Genomic DNA, 19,244 nt, shown 5'->3' on the forward strand with positions numbered 1-19,244 from the left:
ATTGGTAGCCAGTGCAAACTGATGAAGAGAGGTGTGTCGTGCGTTGTTATCAGCTTGTTGAAAATTAATCTTGCAGCTGCATTCTTGATCAATTGTAAAGGTTTGATAGAATTGGCTGGAAGACCTGCCAAAAGAGCATTGCAATAGTCCAGCCTGGAATAATAATCATGATTTATTTTTTATCAGATCTGTTTGAAGGAAGGTGTAGTAACTCTGACGGCCACATGGAAAAAAAGCCACCTGCTTGTTGCATGGCTAGCAATCTCATTACCTCACCTTTGACTGCAAGACCTCTGCAGAAAAAGAAGCAGAGTGAGTTAAAAATGTTGCACGCTGCAATACAAGCAAGTGCATGCTTGGAGGACACCTTATCGTTAAATCTGTACATTCTGAATTGGTTTTAGTGATGTGTGCTGCTGTCCTCTTGAGCTCTGCATTATGCTTCATTCACCACGTGCTTCGCCGTGCTTGATCTGCAAATGGGGGTGAGATGTACAGTAATGTTCAGTCCATTGTTCCTCTGGCCTCATGGGAGTACGTTGTCAATGAACAGAAACCACAGTGAACTAATATGTTAACTGTCTGTTTCCCCTCCTTCAGTCTGTATTCATTGTGAGCTTTTTTGTTAATCTCTCTGTCTCTTATCGTAAATCTCTGCCGTGACAGCTCTGGGAATATCTTTTCACACGGGATCTAACTGGGCAGGAAGTTTCATGGTTACAATATTGACGTAGCCGCTTGTCTGCTCTGATAATAGCATTTGTAAGGTTTGAGGCCTTTCTGCTGCTCAAAACCCAGGTGGGTTGTCTTTTTCCCAGACTTTATGACAGGGTGTAGGAACCTGTTGCATATGGCTAGACTAACTTTTTAGTCTTGTTTTGGGGAAAACAAATTAGATTGCTAATTTAACTTTTTTGCACTGTGCATGGTTTAAATAAAAAGCTAAAATTTAGAAAATTAAATTTTATGCTTGTTTTATCAGATCAATTATAATTTTGCAATACTATCTTTTTTATTAAAGTGTTTTTTTTTGTTGTTTTTTTTTTGTTTTTTGTGACCCAGGACCACAAAACTAGTCAGCCAACAAACATTGTGTGGGTCAAAGTTAGATATTTTTATGCCAAAAATCATTGGGATATTTAGATGTTCCATTTTTTCAATTTCCTATTGTAAATATATCACAACTTAATTTTTGATATGCTTTGCTTAAAACTTCATTTGAACAACTTTAAAGGCGATTTTCTCAATATTTTAATTTTTGCACCATCAGATTTCAGATTTTCAAATAGTTGTATCCCAGCCAAATATTGGCTATCCTACCAAACCACAAATCAATGGAAATCTCATTAATTGAGCTTGCAGATGATGTATAAATCACAATTTAAAAAAAAATGATCCTTATGACTGGTTTTGTGGTTCGGGGACTAGTGTTTCGTTTGCATGGTTTGAAAAGCATTCTCAGGTTTTGTATTTTTGCTTATTTGCACAATTGCAGTAATTGTTGGATGAGTGTTGCAACACATATTATTTTGATAATTTTTAATAATTTGTTGTGTGATCAGAAATCAAGCAGATTTAAATGTTTTGTGAAGATTGCACGTTCGCGGAAGTGATATTGCTATTTAATACTATTCATTCATGCCTTGAGGGAGAAAATGGATCCTTTTATGTATAAAAATAGGCCACGTCCCCAGTTCCAGGATTCAAACTTGGCAGTGCTCTGATTGGTTTTTAAGATTGGTATAGGTATTTAAAAGGCTCCATAAGATAATCTGTATAATTCTTGATTCTCATGAAGGTAAGCAGCATTAAATAGTTTTTCAAAGGACCCATGTGAATATGTATGCAAATATTGATATTACATAAACGATATCATAAATATAAATATATAATTTAGTGGATAATGCTATTTCTGTATGCTGCATTTAAAAAAATGAATGCATGTTGAAATTTGCTGGTGTTTTATCAGTTTGACTAACATTCGTTTGCAGCTAATCATGGGAGCAAAACTTTTACCGGTTTGTTTTGTGATATTTCTGTTTTGGGGTAAGGCTCTTTATTTTTTGGTCATTATTTTATGAAATTCACATTTTTAATATAAAACTAGATTTATGTAAACTAATTTCTTGAGGTAAAATTATATTTTTTTAAATATTTAATTATTATTTTACAAGTTAAATTCTGAGGATTTGATGCATTGCCATTTAATGGTAAATTTTGTTGCATCAGTTCTCTCAATCTTTCTCTCTTGACCTCTTAAAGATGGCGGTCAGGCTCGATCTGCAGGACAAGAGTTTGCCACCGCGTTCATGCAAAACTATGTATCCCCTTTTGACCTGCCGATCTTTCAGCTTTATATCACCTCTCTGAATTCTGAATGCCTGGTGAATGTCAGCGTTCCCAGTCTCAGTTTTACCCAGGTTGTTCATCTGGCTGCGGGTCAGAACTTCACCGTGACATTCCCGAAAACAATTGAGCTCTCTGGGACCAGAAGATCCCGCAAAACTGTCTTCATTCAGGCATCCAACGACATAACGGTTTCCTCACTAAACTCCAAGCAGTTTACAGGGGATACATCTCTGGTCTACCCCATGAGCGAATGGGGTACAGAATATTTTGTGTTCACTCCTACCAACTCCCCTCCATCCATGCTAAAGGAGTTTGTGCTTGTCAATGGTAAAGAGCAGAACACGGTGGAGGTGTTTCTTCGAGCGGCGGTGCGGTTTGAAGGACGCTTGTACGGTGTTGGCAGTAAACTAGTTGCAGTGATGGGTCCTTTCGAAAACTTGCAAATTCAAAGTCAAGGAGACCTCACAGGAACCCGCATATCTTCACAACTTCCCATCGCCGTGTACTCAGGCCACATGTGCACGTGGCGCTTTTCAAAGTGCAATCACGTTTATGAGCAACTCCTGCCATCGCGAAACTGGGGAACTCACTTCCTGGTGGCTCCGTTGAGCATCCAGAGTCAGTTCGACAGCATCTATATTCAAGCATCACAGTCAACGAATATAACTGTTCAATTTGGCCAAACTACACTAACTAGTGTTCTTCAGCGTGGACTTATCGTAGAGTACAAAATCCAGTTTCCGAATGGACTCAATATCATTGCTGACAATGGAATCCAGGTGTTTTTTCTGTTTAACGGTGTGCGAACATCCCGTGGTGTCATATATGATCCATTTCTTATAAATCTTCTATCTAACGACCGGTTTGGTTCTTCGTACGCACTCGATGGGATAGCTGGTTTTAACAACCAAGCTCTTCTGATCGTTCCTACCAATGAACTAGCAGGGATTCGTTTTGATAGCTTACCTTTGCCTGGAAACCTTCAGTGGAGGGTCATTAAAAACAGCGAGTACTCCTGGACTGAGTTGGTTTACCAATCTGGGGCAGGTGGGCACAAATTAACCCATCCAAATGCTTCTTATGGGGTCTATAGTGTGGGACTACAGCAAGGGAATGGATACGGAGCCCCAGCTGCATGCATTGATGCAGGTATGTCATTTAAACATATTCTTCTTTCAGTTTACAAACATTTGTGTTGTTATAGCATATATATAGCAATAGTATGGGACAAAATGATTAATTCTTCTTTTATTCCAAATATCATTAGGATATTAAGGAAATATCATGTTCCATGAAGATATTTTGTAAATTTCCTACCATAAATATATCAAAATGTAATTTTTGATTAGTAATATGCATTGCTAAGAACTTCATTTGGACAACTTTAAAGGCGATTTTCTCAATATTCAGATTTTTTGGCATCCTCAGATAACAGATTTTCAAACAGATTTTTCATATATATATATATATATATATATATGTGTGTGTGTGTGTGTGTGTGTGTGTGTGTGTGTGTGTCAGTGGTGTGTTTATTTGAATACATTTTTTTTTTTTTCAAATAAAAATTTCTTTCCCATTTTTTGGTTAAATAAATATTATGTGTGTGTGTGTGTGTGTGTGTGTGTGTGTGTGTGTGTGTCAGTGGTGTGTTTATTTGAATACATTTTTTTTTTTTCAAATAAAAATTTCTTTCCCATTTTTTGGTTAAATAAATATTACTTATACTATCACAGTCATCAATATTATATTTATTAAAGCCAAGTATAAATCTCATCAAATTGGTGTTTTTAGGTATTTTACATTTTCTCCAGAATAATAACTCAAAATATATTGTTTAATTTGTTACTGCTTTATTTGTGAATTTATGTTCAGCTATTCACTTTAATAGTTAACTTTTAACTATTTTTGAATTTTTGGATCATCAGTCATCAAAGCTCTGTAAATATTGTTCACAGAAACAAAAATTTACTTTAAATTTGACCAAGCTGATAACTCACTAAAAACTCCACAGATCAGTTTTCTTGTCATTTAAGTCTTATTTTGTCATAACACATTGATTATATCTAAGTGTGTGAGTTGTTTACTTACTTTTTGTACTTTTTGTAATTAATCTTCCCATTAACACTATTATATTGTTCATTCATACTGATTTGCGAATGCAGAACATGCATGAACACAAGAGATGGGATTTATCACATGAACCAATCACAGCTGATCAAAACCAGTCATATCCAATCATATTACGATAGAGATATTGCCTCTTCTGACATGACTTCCCCCCATTCATTCTCAATTACCCCCCACCAAACCCACACTTTAGGGTTGTCTGTTAAAACCATAGACTGTAAAAAAAGATGGACGACGCGTCTCTGCTTCATTCCACTATAGAAAAGCCAAAACATCTCAATATGGCCACTGCCATCTTGGGGGAAATTACATCATTTGGAGACAGAGTTTGTGTTAGGCGGAGCCGTGGTATCAAAGTCCCGCCCAAACTCCCACAGACCCAATCGCAAGATCACAATCATGATACCACACCCCGTTTTTATAGCATCAAATAACTACCTAAAAACGAACTTATTAGACAAATGAACACCTGAACATGAATCAGCATTATAAGAACTACCTCACACGATGGAAACCAATATCAAGAATGTTTGAAGTGTTTATTTAGTTTGGCTCACAGCCCATTAGATTACATGAAGAGGGCGGGAGGGGGGGGGGGGGTGGATTCACTTTTCAGGACTTATAAGGCACACTTAAAACTCAATGGGCTCAGGGGAGGTGAGAAAGACGGAGACTCTTGCTGTTTGGACAGTGTTTTTTTAGAAAAACAAGTGGTTTATACACTTATATTTTGTAATATTGCCATTGTTTTATTTTTGTACTAAACATTTTTTTTATCATCCAATATTTTGAGGAGGCGCTGCCTCCCTTGCCTCCATGGAGGAAACACCCCTGATGTATATATAAAGTTATAAAGTTTTAAGCTATGTTAATGCATTTTCGTTAAGTAAGACCGTGGTCTTAATTACAGTGCAAGAATTAAATGTTCAGGTTTTTGCAATTTCTTATTAACTGACTAATAATGTTCATGCTGCTTAAATGTCATGTATATTGTCTTCATTTGTAGCAGATTTGCCAACACCTCGGTCCTGCTTCAGCATCATCTGTAGTGAGGATGAGGAGTGCCAGATGATGGGTTCCTTCCCCACCTGTGTGAAGAAACCACTTGGAATCTGTTGGGCACTGGGCGACCCTCACTACGGCACATTTGACCGCCGTTATTTTGACTTCATGGGCACTTGCACCTATGTTGTAACCAGGACCTGCCGGCAAAATGACAGTCTTCCTGCTTTTGAGGTCCTGGCTAAAAATGAAAACCGGGGCGATGTTAGTGTGTCCTATGTGTCACGCGTAACTGTGAATATTGGGGATATCACCATCAGCGCTGAAAGTTCAGAGCCCGGGAAAGTCATGGTAAACCTTTTCATTGCTGTCTTATAAAAATGAAAAGTAATTGCATTGATTTAGTAAATAATTTTAATTCTAAATTGATAATGTCAGAATATTTCTACAATATAATAGAGGGTTTGCACTTCCACTCACTTGGATGCGTGGCCATATCGGCGATACTTGGATGTACACAGCAGCATGATTGCACGGTTAATGTTGTACTGAATACACTGTTCTGCTAATTTATGCTGTCTAACCGTGGAAAAAATGTGTGGAAGCTGCTAAATCATATAGAGAAGGACTTTGTAAGCAGGAAAGGGTGCAATATTTTGACAGACTAAAGTTAATGGGTAGTAAAGTTATATACAATACAAGCCGTATTAATTAAGATATTAGCCTAATATTTCACCTACCTATCAGAAACAAGAACGAACATGAATGTTGTCAGGTTTGCCTTGGAAATCCTGGTTCAGTTCGGCCAACCACAAATGCATTTTGTTCCTCAGATAGTTTTTGCACTCTTCTCCTTGATTTATAACTTTTGGTAGTATATAGTATTACAAATGTTTTTGCCAGTCTGACTGATAAGTACAGCCCAAAACATGACAAAATATGCAGGTTCTTTTGGTTCAGTGGCATTGTTTGCATTCAGTGCCACCAATATGGCAAATTGATGTTGCGTCATGAAAACACTCTATATAAAAGACAAAAGCTTTATATTAAGCCATTCGTTATAAGAAATATCAGTATTTCATCTTTATTTTTTCAGCTAAATTCTAAATATCTATATAATGATCAATTAACGCAAGAATGCTCTAAAATGCATAATGGATCAATATTTGTTTTTTAGAAACTTATATCTTAAAGTTTATTTCTTACCCTTAGGAAATAGCATAGATCAGCATAAATAAATAAAAAAGTGAGGTTTATGCTTAAAACAAGAAAAAGAAATGTATCATTACTGTAAAATATATAGTAATGTTATAATAAAGTATTATCTTTTAAATAAACCTAATTTATACATATAATCTAAATGATTAGAAAAGCATTAAATCTTTTTTCTTTGTGATTCGAAGACGAAAAAAGGGTTTAAGCATAAAAACAATTTATTAATACTGTTTATTAATCCTTAATAGTATGCTTAATTCTTAATACTGGTTTAATACAAATTTAATATTGCTTTAAATTGTTATTTTCCCCAAAAAATATAAAACAAGTTTTCTGTTTAATTTGATTCCATTTTTGTTTTTCTGAGCAAAAAAAATAAATATCATACATTTTTTCCTTAATTTACAGAAGACACCCACAAAAATGTCATTCAGTGTTACAGTCTTGCCGGGCATGTTTACAGCAGAAATTATTCTATGACATTTGTCAGTAATATTTTTTGCTATTTTTTTTAAAAACACAATTACGTTTAATATGCTCCCTCATTCTTTTATACATTTTAACATGTGCAAGTCAGAATAAGCATGCTGTTTGAATTTTTACATAAATATTGTGTTACATTGAATGACAATGTAGCATTATTTCAACCAAATGTTGACATTTTATTCTCCAAAAACATATTTGAAACCTTAAAAGTAGACACTTTAGTTACATTTAATGTGCTTTATATTGACATAAAATCACTTTTATAAATTTCTTTTGACGTGGACATGTTAACATCTTAGACTTATATCCAAGTAAATGATAATTTGAAAAAAAAAAAAAAATCTCTTCTGAAAAAAAAAAAAAGATAAAAATAGGCTTGGATTAAAGGAACACTCCACTTTTTATGCTTTTTATGGAAATATGCTCATTCTCCAACTCCCCCCGAGTTAATAAGTTGAGTTTTATCGTTTTGAAATCCATTCAACCGTTCTACTGTTCTGGCGATATCACTTTTAGCATAGCTTAGCATAGATCACTGAATCCATATTAGACCGATAGCATTGCAATTAAAAATGACTAACGAGTTTCGATATTTGTCCTATTTAAAACTTGACTCTTCTGTAGTTATATCGTGTACTAATACCAGCGGAAAATGTAAAGCTGCTATTTTCTAGGCCGATAAGATTAGGAACTAGACTCCCATTCCGGCGTAATAGTCAAGGAAGTTTGCTGCCGTAATATGGACGCAGCAGACGCAGTAATATCACGCAGCACATGTGCAAATGCTGACCAAGCTGGGAACTCATTTCAGGCGCTGTGTGATAATACTCCGCCTGCTTTGGCCATATTACGGCAGCAAACTTTCTTGACTATTACGCCGGAATGAGAGTCTAGTTCCTAATCTTATCAGCTTAGAAAATCACAGCTTTACATTTTCCGCCGGTATTAGTACATGGCATAACTACAGAAGAGTCAAGTTAAATAGGAAAAATATCGAAACTTGTTGGCATTTTTGAGCGCAGTACTATTGGTCTAATAGGATTCAATGATCTATGCTAACCTATGCTAAAAGAGATATCGCCAGAACAGGAAAACGGCTGAATGGATTTAATGGAAACTTATTAACTCGGGGGGACTTGGAGAATGAGCCTATTTCCAAAAAAAGTGGAGTGTTCCTTTAATATTCCATGATGACTTGAAAAAAAACATATTTTCAAACTTATTTTGAAATTAAGAGAAAAATATTGAGTAAGAAGCTGTTTAATATGCATTATTATGTTTTGATTTTTGCAGATCAACCAGATTTTATGGAGCCTTCCTGTGGTTCTTGATGATGTTGGAGTGTCCATGTTCCAGTCTGGCAGCTTCATCACCATCCTTTTTAATTTTGGACTTAATGTGCAATATGACTGGAACCACTATCTCATGGTCTCCCTTCCCATTGCCTTCATGAACAAAGTCTGTGGTCTCTGTGGCAACTTCAATGGTGATCCCAGTGATGATTTCACCATGCCTTCAAGCACCCAAGCTCCCAGTGTGACAACATTTGGTCAGAGCTGGAGAGTTCACAACTTAACTTTGGATGAGGGCTGTAGAGATGATGTTGTGGGCTATAGATGTGATGCTCAAGCACAGCGACAATGGCTGGGTGAAAAATACTGTGGGCTCCTAATGATGGAACCATTCAGTCAGTGTCATTCTGCTATTGACCCAAGTATTTACATTCAGAATTGCATGTATGATGTCTGTATGACAGATGGCCACAGATACTACGCATGTAAGATCTTTGAAGCCTATGCAATTGCATGTCAGCGCGTTGGGATACAGCTAAGGACCTGGAGAGCAGCAGCCAATTGTTGTGAGTAATAGTTTTAAAAAGCATTTGCAAAGCATACTTGGATATTCTTCTGCAATATGTCTTTCTATGTCTTCAGCTTACAGATGCCCAGAGAACAGCCATTATGAATTTTGTGGTAGCGCTTGCCCTTTGACCTGCATGGGCCTTGGGTCTCCTGTGAACTGCACTTTACCCTGTGTCGAAACATGCGCTTGTGACAATGGTTTTGTTCTGAGTGGATCCAAATGTGTTCCTACAGCCCAATGTGGCTGTTCCTACAATGGACATTACATTCCTGCTGGGGAAGCTTTCTGGGCAGATGATGCTTGTCAGCGACTTTGTAGTTGCTCCATGGAGGGTGGACATCTAGAGTGCCAAGTTGGAGGCTGTGGGAAAGGAGAGCACTGCCAGGTGGAGAACGGCATTAGGGGCTGTTATCCTGTTTCCCAACGCACCTGTGTGGCACAGACTGACCCGCACTACTACACCTTTGACGGGAATCATTTCAACTTCCAGGTACTAGACGCAAAGGAACATTGTGCATTTTTTTCTGCATTACATGTTTCATTACATGCTGTATGTAACAATCAAAACTGAAGGGGAAAAAGAAAAAAAAATGGGATTCTACAGGGATGAAATGGTAAAAAATGTTAGAAGTAGGCTATTTCTATGCCTTTCTTTTTATGGATTCCAAACTGTAGGTATTCAGACATTCTTTTCTGCTTCATGAGTATTTAATGCAAAATCAAAGTGTGCTGGAAATATAAAACAACAACCTTAGCATGTAGTGTTTATTTAGGAAATTTGGGGATTTAAATAGGAAAAATCAAGAAAAAAATAGAAATAGCTATTTTTGCTATTTTAAAGCTATTAAAATTAACTGAAGCTAAAATATACATTTTAGAACAAAAACTTAAACTCAAAAATGAAAACTACCCCATGATTATGTGGATATGACTTTCTTCTTTACGACAAATATAATCGGTTATATTAAAAAATGTCTTGGCTCTTCCAAGCTTTAAAATAACATTAAATGGGTGTTGATATTGAGTAGTCCAATTAAGTGCATCCTTTATCTCTGAGGGGTTGATAAAGGCCTTCTGAAGCAAATCAATGTGTTTTTGTAAGAAAAATATCCATATATAAAATTTGATAAATTGTAATATCTAGCTTCCGCTAGCTGTCGTACACATGTTCACGTAAGAGTGGCATTTAAGTGAATGGCATGGGATGTTGGCATAGCGTAAGCTCAGATGAGAGTATGATAGTCTCTAGGAAACCAATTTTTGTGTACAGCAAAGGAAAACCCTCTTGGAAATCTCCTCTTGGCTTATATTGAAATCCTTCATCATTTTTGTTTACAAATTCTACATCATCCGCTGGAATGCCACTCTCTTGAACACACGTACAACAGTTAGCGGAAGCTAGAGATTACGGTTTCTAAAGTTTTAAATATGGATTGATTATGCATCGATTCACTTCAGAAGTCTTTATTAACCCCCTGTTGCTGTGTGGAGTACTTTTTTGATGGATGGATGCACTTTTTTGGGCTTCAAAATCTCAACAGCCATTCACTGCCATAATAAAGCTTAGAAGAGCCAGGACATTTTTTAATAAAACTCTGATCATATTCTTCTGAAAGAAGAAAGACAATTACACCTAGGATGGCCTGAAGGTGACTAAATCATGGGGTAATTTTCATTTTTAGGTGAACTATGCTTTTAAATGAGATATGTAACTTAATAAATAGGTTGAAGTGTTAAGATTTCTAAAAAAGAACTGAAATGCAATTTAACGACCAATTTAAAACTAAAATAAAACTAATGAAAATGACAAACGCATAAAACAAAGTTATTAAAGCAAAATCTATTTAAACTAAAAATATACAAATAAATCCTAATAGTATCTTACCTTTTTCCTCAACGTGGAAGTAAGCCTACAGTATGTGTGAGACTTATGGTTCATTATCCGCTATAGGGAAATAATAAGAAGAATAACAACGTGCAGTAAACGGTAAAAATGTGTGTACTACATACCATTTTGCTCATAATTATGATAATACATTAAAATAATATGGTAAGACACACCAATTTACAATATCAAGCAGCAAAACAAGCTGTAAATAGCTGGACACGGATGAGACTGGAAGTCATGGCCATGCCCGCTTTTATGGGAAGAAAAAGCTGGATATATATTCAGAATATTACTACATACTATACTAACACTGATATGAAATAATGTTTTTATTATATAAAAAAATTTGAGCTTTTGTAGTCTGAGCATAAAAGTCTTTTGATAAATATTTTTTTATGTTTTTGGTTAAGTAGGTATTGTGGAATGTTATAGCATATATAATAACATTATTACTAGGGCTGGCACCTAATAGTCGACTAACCGATTCTCGGCCGACCAAAATTGTATTAGTCACAGAAAAAAAAATCCGCTGGAAGTAGCGAAGTCACGCAGTCATTGGTGATGGACAGATCGTTAACGGCTGATCCGTGTTGAAATATAGTACATTGGGCAGGACTTCCAAAGCTCACCTATCACTCATCGACCTCAATTATGGCATATGAGAGATGTATGTATTAGCAGATTTACATGGCAGCTCATTCTAATGTTAACCTAGAAAAAAGGTGCACTATTGAAGCGTCTATGTGGAGTGTGGAAAATGAATAGTAGTGTGCTTACTGCATAACAAATGGAGGCAACGGTTTTCTTACTTGCTCTTAATATACTCCATCATTTTGGTCATACAGATAAAAGTAATACATCTTTTAAATCCATAAAAACTCTACATTTATTTGTGTGCACTCACAATAACAACAAAACATTGGACTTTTGTAAAATTATGAATGCAAACAGGATGCGCTTTCTGCTGTCTCTGTCTTTGTGAACTTGAGCACAAAACTCCGAAAATCTGTGTATACTTGCCTTACAGACATGAAAAATATATCTATAGAGAGTGAAATGTCTACTTTTAAATGAACCAATTCAACCTGAAAACAAATATTCTCCGATTATGTCACCGACAAAAACAAAGAAAGGAAAGGAAGGAAAGGAGGTGACGTGAGGCCAAGTATGGTGACCCAAATGCTCTGCATCAAACCCATCCAAGTGCACACACACAGTAGTGAACACCCACACACCGTGAACACACACCCGGAGCAGTGGGCAGCCATATTGCTATTGCTGCTGCACCCGGGGAGCAGTTGGGGGTTTGGTGCCTTGCTCAAGGGACTCACCTCAGTCTTGGTATTGAGGATGAAGTGAGTGCTGTACATTCACTCCCCCCACCGACAATCCCTGCTGGACCTGAGACTCAAACCTGCAAAATCTTTAGTCGAGGACAGCCCTAATTATTACTTATGTTCTCCCTCCAGGGCAACTGCGTGTATCAGTTGGTCGGGGTATGCGTCTCAGATCCTGGACTGGTCCCCTTTGATGTGCTGGTGCAAAACGAGTTTCGGGGAAGCAGAGTGGTGACGTTCACTAAATTACTGGAGATCAGAGTGTATAATATCACCATTATTATTGATAGAGAATACAGTGGGTTTGTTACCGTAAGTTGCATTCTTTAAACCTTTGTCAGACAGTTTTATCTTTCCAAATAGATTGGCGATGTTACAGTAAGTCATTCAGTGAGAAATTGAAGTTGGCTTTCTTTTTTAGGTCAATGGTGAGCTGTTAAATCTTCCTCTCCATCTTATTGAAGGTCGGGTTTCAGTTTTCAGAAGTGGTTGGTATGCTGTCGTTCAAACCTCTTTTGGCCTTAGAGTCACGTTTGATTGGATCAGCTTTGCAACCGTCACCGTCCCCAGTACCTACATGGGTGCCGTCTGTGGCCTCTGTGGGAACTACAATGGAAATCCAGATGATGATCTGACCATCAGAGGAACCACCTTACTTGCTTCAGGCCCGACGGAGTTCGGTGGCAGCTGGAGTGTAGCCGAGATTCCTGACTGCATCCATGGCTGCACAAACAGTTGTCAAAATTGCGATCTGACCCGAAGGAGTCTCTATGAGACATCTGATTTCTGTGGATTCCTGCGTGACCCACAAGGGCCTTTCTGGGATTGTCAAGCTGTGCTAAACCCTGCTTCATTTTTTGAGGATTGTGTTTACGACGTCTGTTTGTACAACGGAAGGAGAGATATACTATGCCAGGCCATCACGGCATATGTATCTGCCTGTCAGGCGATGGGAAGGACCATCGGCCCCTGGAGAACCACTGAATTCTGTGGTGAGAGAAACCTGGGGCAATTGTATGTCGACCTTTATGAGAAACCGTATACATGGTAATATTGTGTTCGTACACAAGAGTTTTTGTAGGTATAGCGATAGACTTTCTAGCAAAGCCACTGAAGTTCCAGTTCCATTCATGTCAACAAAAGCCTTGAGAAATGTAAAGCAGAGCACCAAAACAAAGATGCTAAGGGTAGATGGGTGTGTTAGTACATTGAGCGTAAGGGTATTGAGTTCAAAATCAAACCTGACATGTAATCTAGCCCAGTTGTTTTTGAATTTTTTGATGCTAGGACCCCCAATTATGAGGATCTTCTTGCAAGTCTCCTATTTCCATTAATATAAAGGCAGCTACATACTGTATGAAGAGTTGAGATGCAAAAACCTCTAATTCCATCTAGATTTTTCTTTTAAATGAGCATTTTTAATCAGGCTTCTATGAAAATTTTTTTAATAAGGTATTTAATAACAAATAACATTTTCTTTGCTATTTAAGCTAATTACTGAATAGGAGCCTGATGAAAACACTCATTAAAAAAAAAAAATCTTAGTTTTTTGCATCTGAAGTCTTCATATTTTTCTATAAGTGCAGTTTATGTGAAAATATATGAAATATTTAGGTATCTTTATGATTTTTTATGTGCATGGTTTTATTATTGTTTTTTTGTTTGTTTGTTTGTTTGTTTTTATAATTTTTAAGCATGTGTTATTTTATTTCCTTTTTAAACAGTTTTCTTAATTTTTGACAGTGAGAATATACCTTTTTTAATTCAAATATTACTTTGGACAGTGAAGTTATAAAACTTTTTTGATATTGTTACATATTTGTTAGATTTTTATTATAATATTATGTTTTGTACTATTATACTACTTTTATTATACTACTTTTACTTCATATACTGCTTTGCTACATATTTGGTAGATTTATAAATGTTTCCTCCCTAACACTATTTTCTTAATTTTTTAATTACTTTATTTTTTAAATACTTTTAATAAATATACTATTTTGGACAATTTTAGTATACAACTGTTTTGATATTGTTACATATTTGTGAAATAATTTCCTTTTGTAACACTTTTTTCCTAATTTTTTAATAGTGAAAATATACGTTTTAATTCATATACTATTTTGGACAGTGAAAGTATATAACGGTTTTGATATTGTTACATATTTGTTAATTTTTTCCCCTTTTTAACACTATTTTCCTAATTTTTGACAGTGAAAATATACGTGTTTTAATCCATATACTACTTTGGACAGAGAAGTGTACAACGGTTTTGATATTGTTACATATTTGTTAATTTTTTCCCCTTTTTAACTCTATTTTCCTAATTTTTGACAGTGAAAATATACAAGTGTTTTGATATTGTTATGTATTTGTTAGATTTTTATTTTGTTATTATTTTAACATTATTTTCTTAATTTTTGACAGTGATAATATACTACATTCTAAATTCATATACTATTTTGGACAGTGAAATTATACAACAGTTTTGATATTGTTACATATTTGTTAATTTTTCCCTTTTTTAACATTATTTTCCTAATTTTTGACAGTGAAAATATACATGTTTTAATTCATTTTCTGCTTTAGACAGTGAAAGTATATACAATGGTTTTGATATTGTAACATATTTGTTAGATGGAAAAAAATCTGTTTTAACACTAATTTCTTATCTTTTGACTGAGAATATACTGCTTTTAATTCATATACTATTTTGGACAGTGAAAGTAAATACAGCGGTTTTGATGTTAAATATTCATTAGAGTTTTTTTTTTTTTTTTACTTTTTAACACTATTTTATACATTTTTGACAGTGAGAATATACTACTTCTAATTCATATACTACTTTGGACATCAACTGTTTTAATATTGTTACATATTTGTTAGATCTTCTTTTTTTCCATTTATTATAAAATACTAGTTATTATTAAACAAATTAAATGATATTTTAAATCAGATCTTAACCAATCACATGTCTTTGTTTTGTCAGGTGTTCAGTGTCCTGTCCACAGCCACTATGAGCTCTGCGGTTCTAGTTGTGAAGTCACCTGTCATAGTTTGGCTCCTCCAGCTGGCTGTGGTGGCGGCTGTATGGAGGGCTGTGTGTGTGACCCGGGCTACATCAGGAGTGGGGAACACTGCGTCCCCCTCTCTCAGTGTGGGTGTCTCTACGAGAACCGCTACTACTTGCTTTACCAAAAGTTCCATCCTGGCAATAACTGTGACGAAGTGTGCACATGTTTACCGGATGGCCAGGTATGAGGAGTACTGTTTTGACTATTATTAGATTACTTTCTTACTATGTTATCTTATTATCTAACATCTTAAAGGTGCTGTATGTAATTGTTTGACTGTACTAAAGCATAAAAACACTATAAAACCTTTACAGATATTTAGGAAACATCATGCAAAATTTCCTTAAAACATTCTATTTTTAAATGTGTATTCCATGTCGGAATGTCTGTTTATGTTTTAGTCTGTATGATTCTGCCCAGTGCCAGTTTACCCAATAGTATTTTGATCCCCCGGGTTGCCATTTGTTTGAAAACAAAGCGAATTGCAATCTAAAAAGTTTTATGACCGCAGTCTAAAAAGTTCTATGACCACACTGTAAAGAGTTTTCACCAGATTCAACTTAAAAACCGAAGTTCAGCAGCCTTAAGTTTTTAAGCTAAATCAGCTTAAAACTACAAGTCATTTTAACTTATTACAGTAAAAATTTGTTGATTTAAAAAGTTGATTTAACTTAAAATCTTAAGGCAGCTGCTAAACTTAAGTGTTTAAGTTGAAACTGGTGAAAACCTTTTACAGTGCAGAGGCATAGTAAAACATGGATAAATTAAAAGGTCTTGCCTTCCGTTGTCAGTTATGGTCGCTCGTGTTGCATGTCCTCAATCTGGCAACCTGTGTGAGTGTCAGTTTGAGGAGAAGCAGGTGGCAGAAACAATATTTTGAATTTGGACTACAGTACCCATTTCAACCACTTGCTGTCAGTATTAAATACTGTACCTTTAAGGAAAGGTTTACACAAGTCATATATAGAAAACAATTTTTTTATAGATTTTTTTGAAATAATAAGACTTTAGTCTCCCTCTCTAGTTTATAAACCAATACTAAGTTAAATAATACAAGCAATTTGGACCAATAACTTGCTGTATGTTTTTTTCTTTAATAGCTTAATTCTTCTGTGAATATTGTCCAGTAGTGTAAATATAATCTATTTAATGGTTAATTTCATTTTGACAATTTTTTATTATTTTTATATATATATCATACATGATATTCACTCTTTATTTCAATTCTTTTGATTAGCCTACTTTAAAAGTATAAAACAACAAATCCTATGCATACAAGATAATTTTTGTTTCACCAGTCCTTAATAAGACATTTAATATGGCACTTTTTTATAAAAGAAGAAACGCATACACGAAACATCAATACAATGCTTTTTCTTTCCACAGGTGGTCTGTAATAGGTCATCTTGTGGCCCCTATGAAAAGTGTGAGTTGGTGGATGGCGTTCGCAGATGCCAGCCGATCGGGCAGGCCATTTGTGAAGCTTCTGGAGACCCACACTATGTGTCCTTGGACGGGCTGCGCTTTGATTTCCAGGGAACCTGTACCTACATTCTCTCCCAATCCTGTGGCCTGGAACAAACCAACCTGACTCCTTTCTCCATCCAGGTGGAGAATGAGAGATGGTGGCCCAATACATATCACAAATTCTCTGTTACCAAGCAAGTGGCCTTAACGGTCTACGGCAGCACCATCATCTTAAGACAAAATGAGCCCCAGATTTTGGTAAGTGCTGGTTTTGGTCTGAAGCTTCTCAGTGAAGGAACTTGAGTTCCTTTACCATATTAAACTAGTGTTTAATAACTATCAGTGGGATATGACTCTAATATGACACCTTCCCACAGGTCAATGGGGTTCTGACTAACCTCCCATACAGTTCAAACAGTTTGGTTCAGGCCTATAAGGACGGTAGTGATTACATCATCAAGACCGCCTTTGGCCTCCGTGTAACCTATGACCTGTCTTACTATGTCACTGTAACCATCCCTGGCAACTACCGCAACAAGACCTGTGGACTCTGTGGCAACTTTGACGGAGTCCCTTCAAATGATTTCAGCCTTCCAAATGGCAGTGTTACACGGGATGTGAATGTATTCGGGAGAGCATGGAAAGTGGACATCCCTGGAGCCGTGTGTGAGGACGGATGTGAAGGCAGCACATGTTTGGACTGTGATCCTCGACTGAAAGCCATCTTTGAGAAGCCTCCCTACTGTGGAGTCCTGGTTGACCCCAACGGGCCATTCGCTGCCTGTCACGCTGTGCTGAATCCTACAGCTTATCTGAACGACTGTGTCTTTGATACCTGTGCATCTGACGGCAACAACAGCGTGGTTTGCGATAGCGTGAAACGATATGCTTTTAATTGTCGTGCAGCCGGGGTTGTCATCCAAAGATGGAGGAATGACTCTTTCTGTCGTAAGTTTGCCATTCTGTAATTTTTATGATTCCTTATTTTATATTAAATTATAAAAAACTAACAAATTATGTCCCATTCAGCTAAAAAAAAAAGGGCTGATTATGTTTGAAAGAATGCAAATGACTGAAATGCACTATTGTTCAAAAAATTGGAGTTGGATTAAGTTTGAATTATACTGATCAAAAAGTGATAGTAAAGACATTTATATTTTTACAGTATAAGAAACATGTTAAATTATAAGAAATTGTATTTATAAATGCTGTTTTTAACCTATTCATCAAACAATCCTGAAAAATCTTAGCTTCGACAAAAATATTAAGCAGCACAACTGTTTTCTACATTGAAAATGATAAGAAATGCTTCTTGAGCAGCAAATCATCATATTAGAATGATTTCTGATAGATGTGACACTGAAGACTGAAGTAATGATGCTGAAAATTCAGCTTTGCCATCAGAGGAATAAACTGTATTTTAAAAATGCATAAAAATAAAATATATTAGTTATTAGATGGATATTTTAAATTATTTTTTTTACAGTATTAAATTTGTTCTGTACTTTTGGTCAAATAAATAGTAGATGGAAAAGACTACTTGACTTGAAAAAGATTTAATTATCTCAGGCTAGACAAACCGTCAAGACATTCTTGCTGAAATGCATTTTAACACATACTTTTGGCAATATTTTTGTATTTTTATTTTCAATATGTACAAAAAATGGCTAAAATATTGACAGAAATATTTATTCACAATATAAAAATAAAATATTAAATGACAATTTATAATTCTTTGTTTTTATTTGCTTTTTAATAAGTATTTATTATCAGCTAATTTATTGGCTTATATATTAGAACTGTTTTCAGTTGCAAAATTAAGCAAAACAAATACTGATAATTTAGAATTTAAACTTGTTTATTGAGGGTTTGCTATAGTCTGGAAATATGCTTTTAGTTGTTGCACATCTGGAGTTGGAGCCTCCATGGAGGATTTTTTTTCTTAACTTTTATACTTTCTTATTTTATATTAAACGAATATCACAACAAAAGCAAAGAGATAATGTAGTATACAAAAAAAATCATAAGATATAAATGTACACACATATATAGATGTGTATATATATGTGTATAATGTGTATATATATATATAGAGAGAGGGAGAGAGAGAGAGACTGTTTTATCATTTGTTTTCTCATCCAATCATTGTACTTTTTGTCTTTATCATTGTGTTCCAGCAATGTCGTGTCCAACTCATAGTCATTATGAGCCGTGCGCAGACGTCTGCTCTGCTGCTTGTCCTGGCCTGACTACAATAGTCCAGTGTCCTAGAACCTGTATGGAAGGCTGCGCTTGTGACAATGGTTATCTGTTTGATGGCCAGCAGTGTGTTGAACACCAGCAATGTGGCTGCTATCAGCAGGGACGCACATATAAGGTGAAGCAATGGCTTTGAGCTTATTGTGGTAATGTTAAATGTGTGTGCATATTAACTAT

The 19,244-nt window shown here is 35.6% G+C and overlaps 1 protein-coding gene across 1 annotated transcript in view; it reads left to right on the forward strand.

Moving 5' to 3' along the window:
* Window positions 1–224: 224 nt before the first annotated feature.
* Window positions 225–19,244, forward strand: part of fcgbp (Fc gamma binding protein) — a 37,010-nt gene continuing 17,990 nt past the window's right edge. The window contains exons 1-11 of the mRNA XM_073818359.1: window positions 225–312; window positions 2,263–3,498; window positions 5,483–5,829; window positions 8,473–8,956; window positions 9,114–9,532; window positions 12,400–12,579; window positions 12,689–13,259; window positions 15,257–15,522; window positions 16,728–17,066; window positions 17,186–17,756; window positions 18,986–19,185. Of these exons, the coding sequence (XP_073674460.1) occupies window positions 225–312; window positions 2,263–3,498; window positions 5,483–5,829; window positions 8,473–8,956; window positions 9,114–9,532; window positions 12,400–12,579; window positions 12,689–13,259; window positions 15,257–15,522; window positions 16,728–17,066; window positions 17,186–17,756; window positions 18,986–19,185 (4,701 nt within the window). The remainder of the gene's footprint in view (window positions 313–2,262; window positions 3,499–5,482; window positions 5,830–8,472; window positions 8,957–9,113; window positions 9,533–12,399; window positions 12,580–12,688; window positions 13,260–15,256; window positions 15,523–16,727; window positions 17,067–17,185; window positions 17,757–18,985; window positions 19,186–19,244) is intronic.

This window comes from Garra rufa, chromosome 14 (assembly GCF_049309525.1).
Source record: "Garra rufa chromosome 14, GarRuf1.0, whole genome shotgun sequence".
NCBI lineage: Eukaryota > Metazoa > Chordata > Actinopteri > Cypriniformes > Cyprinidae > Garra > Garra rufa.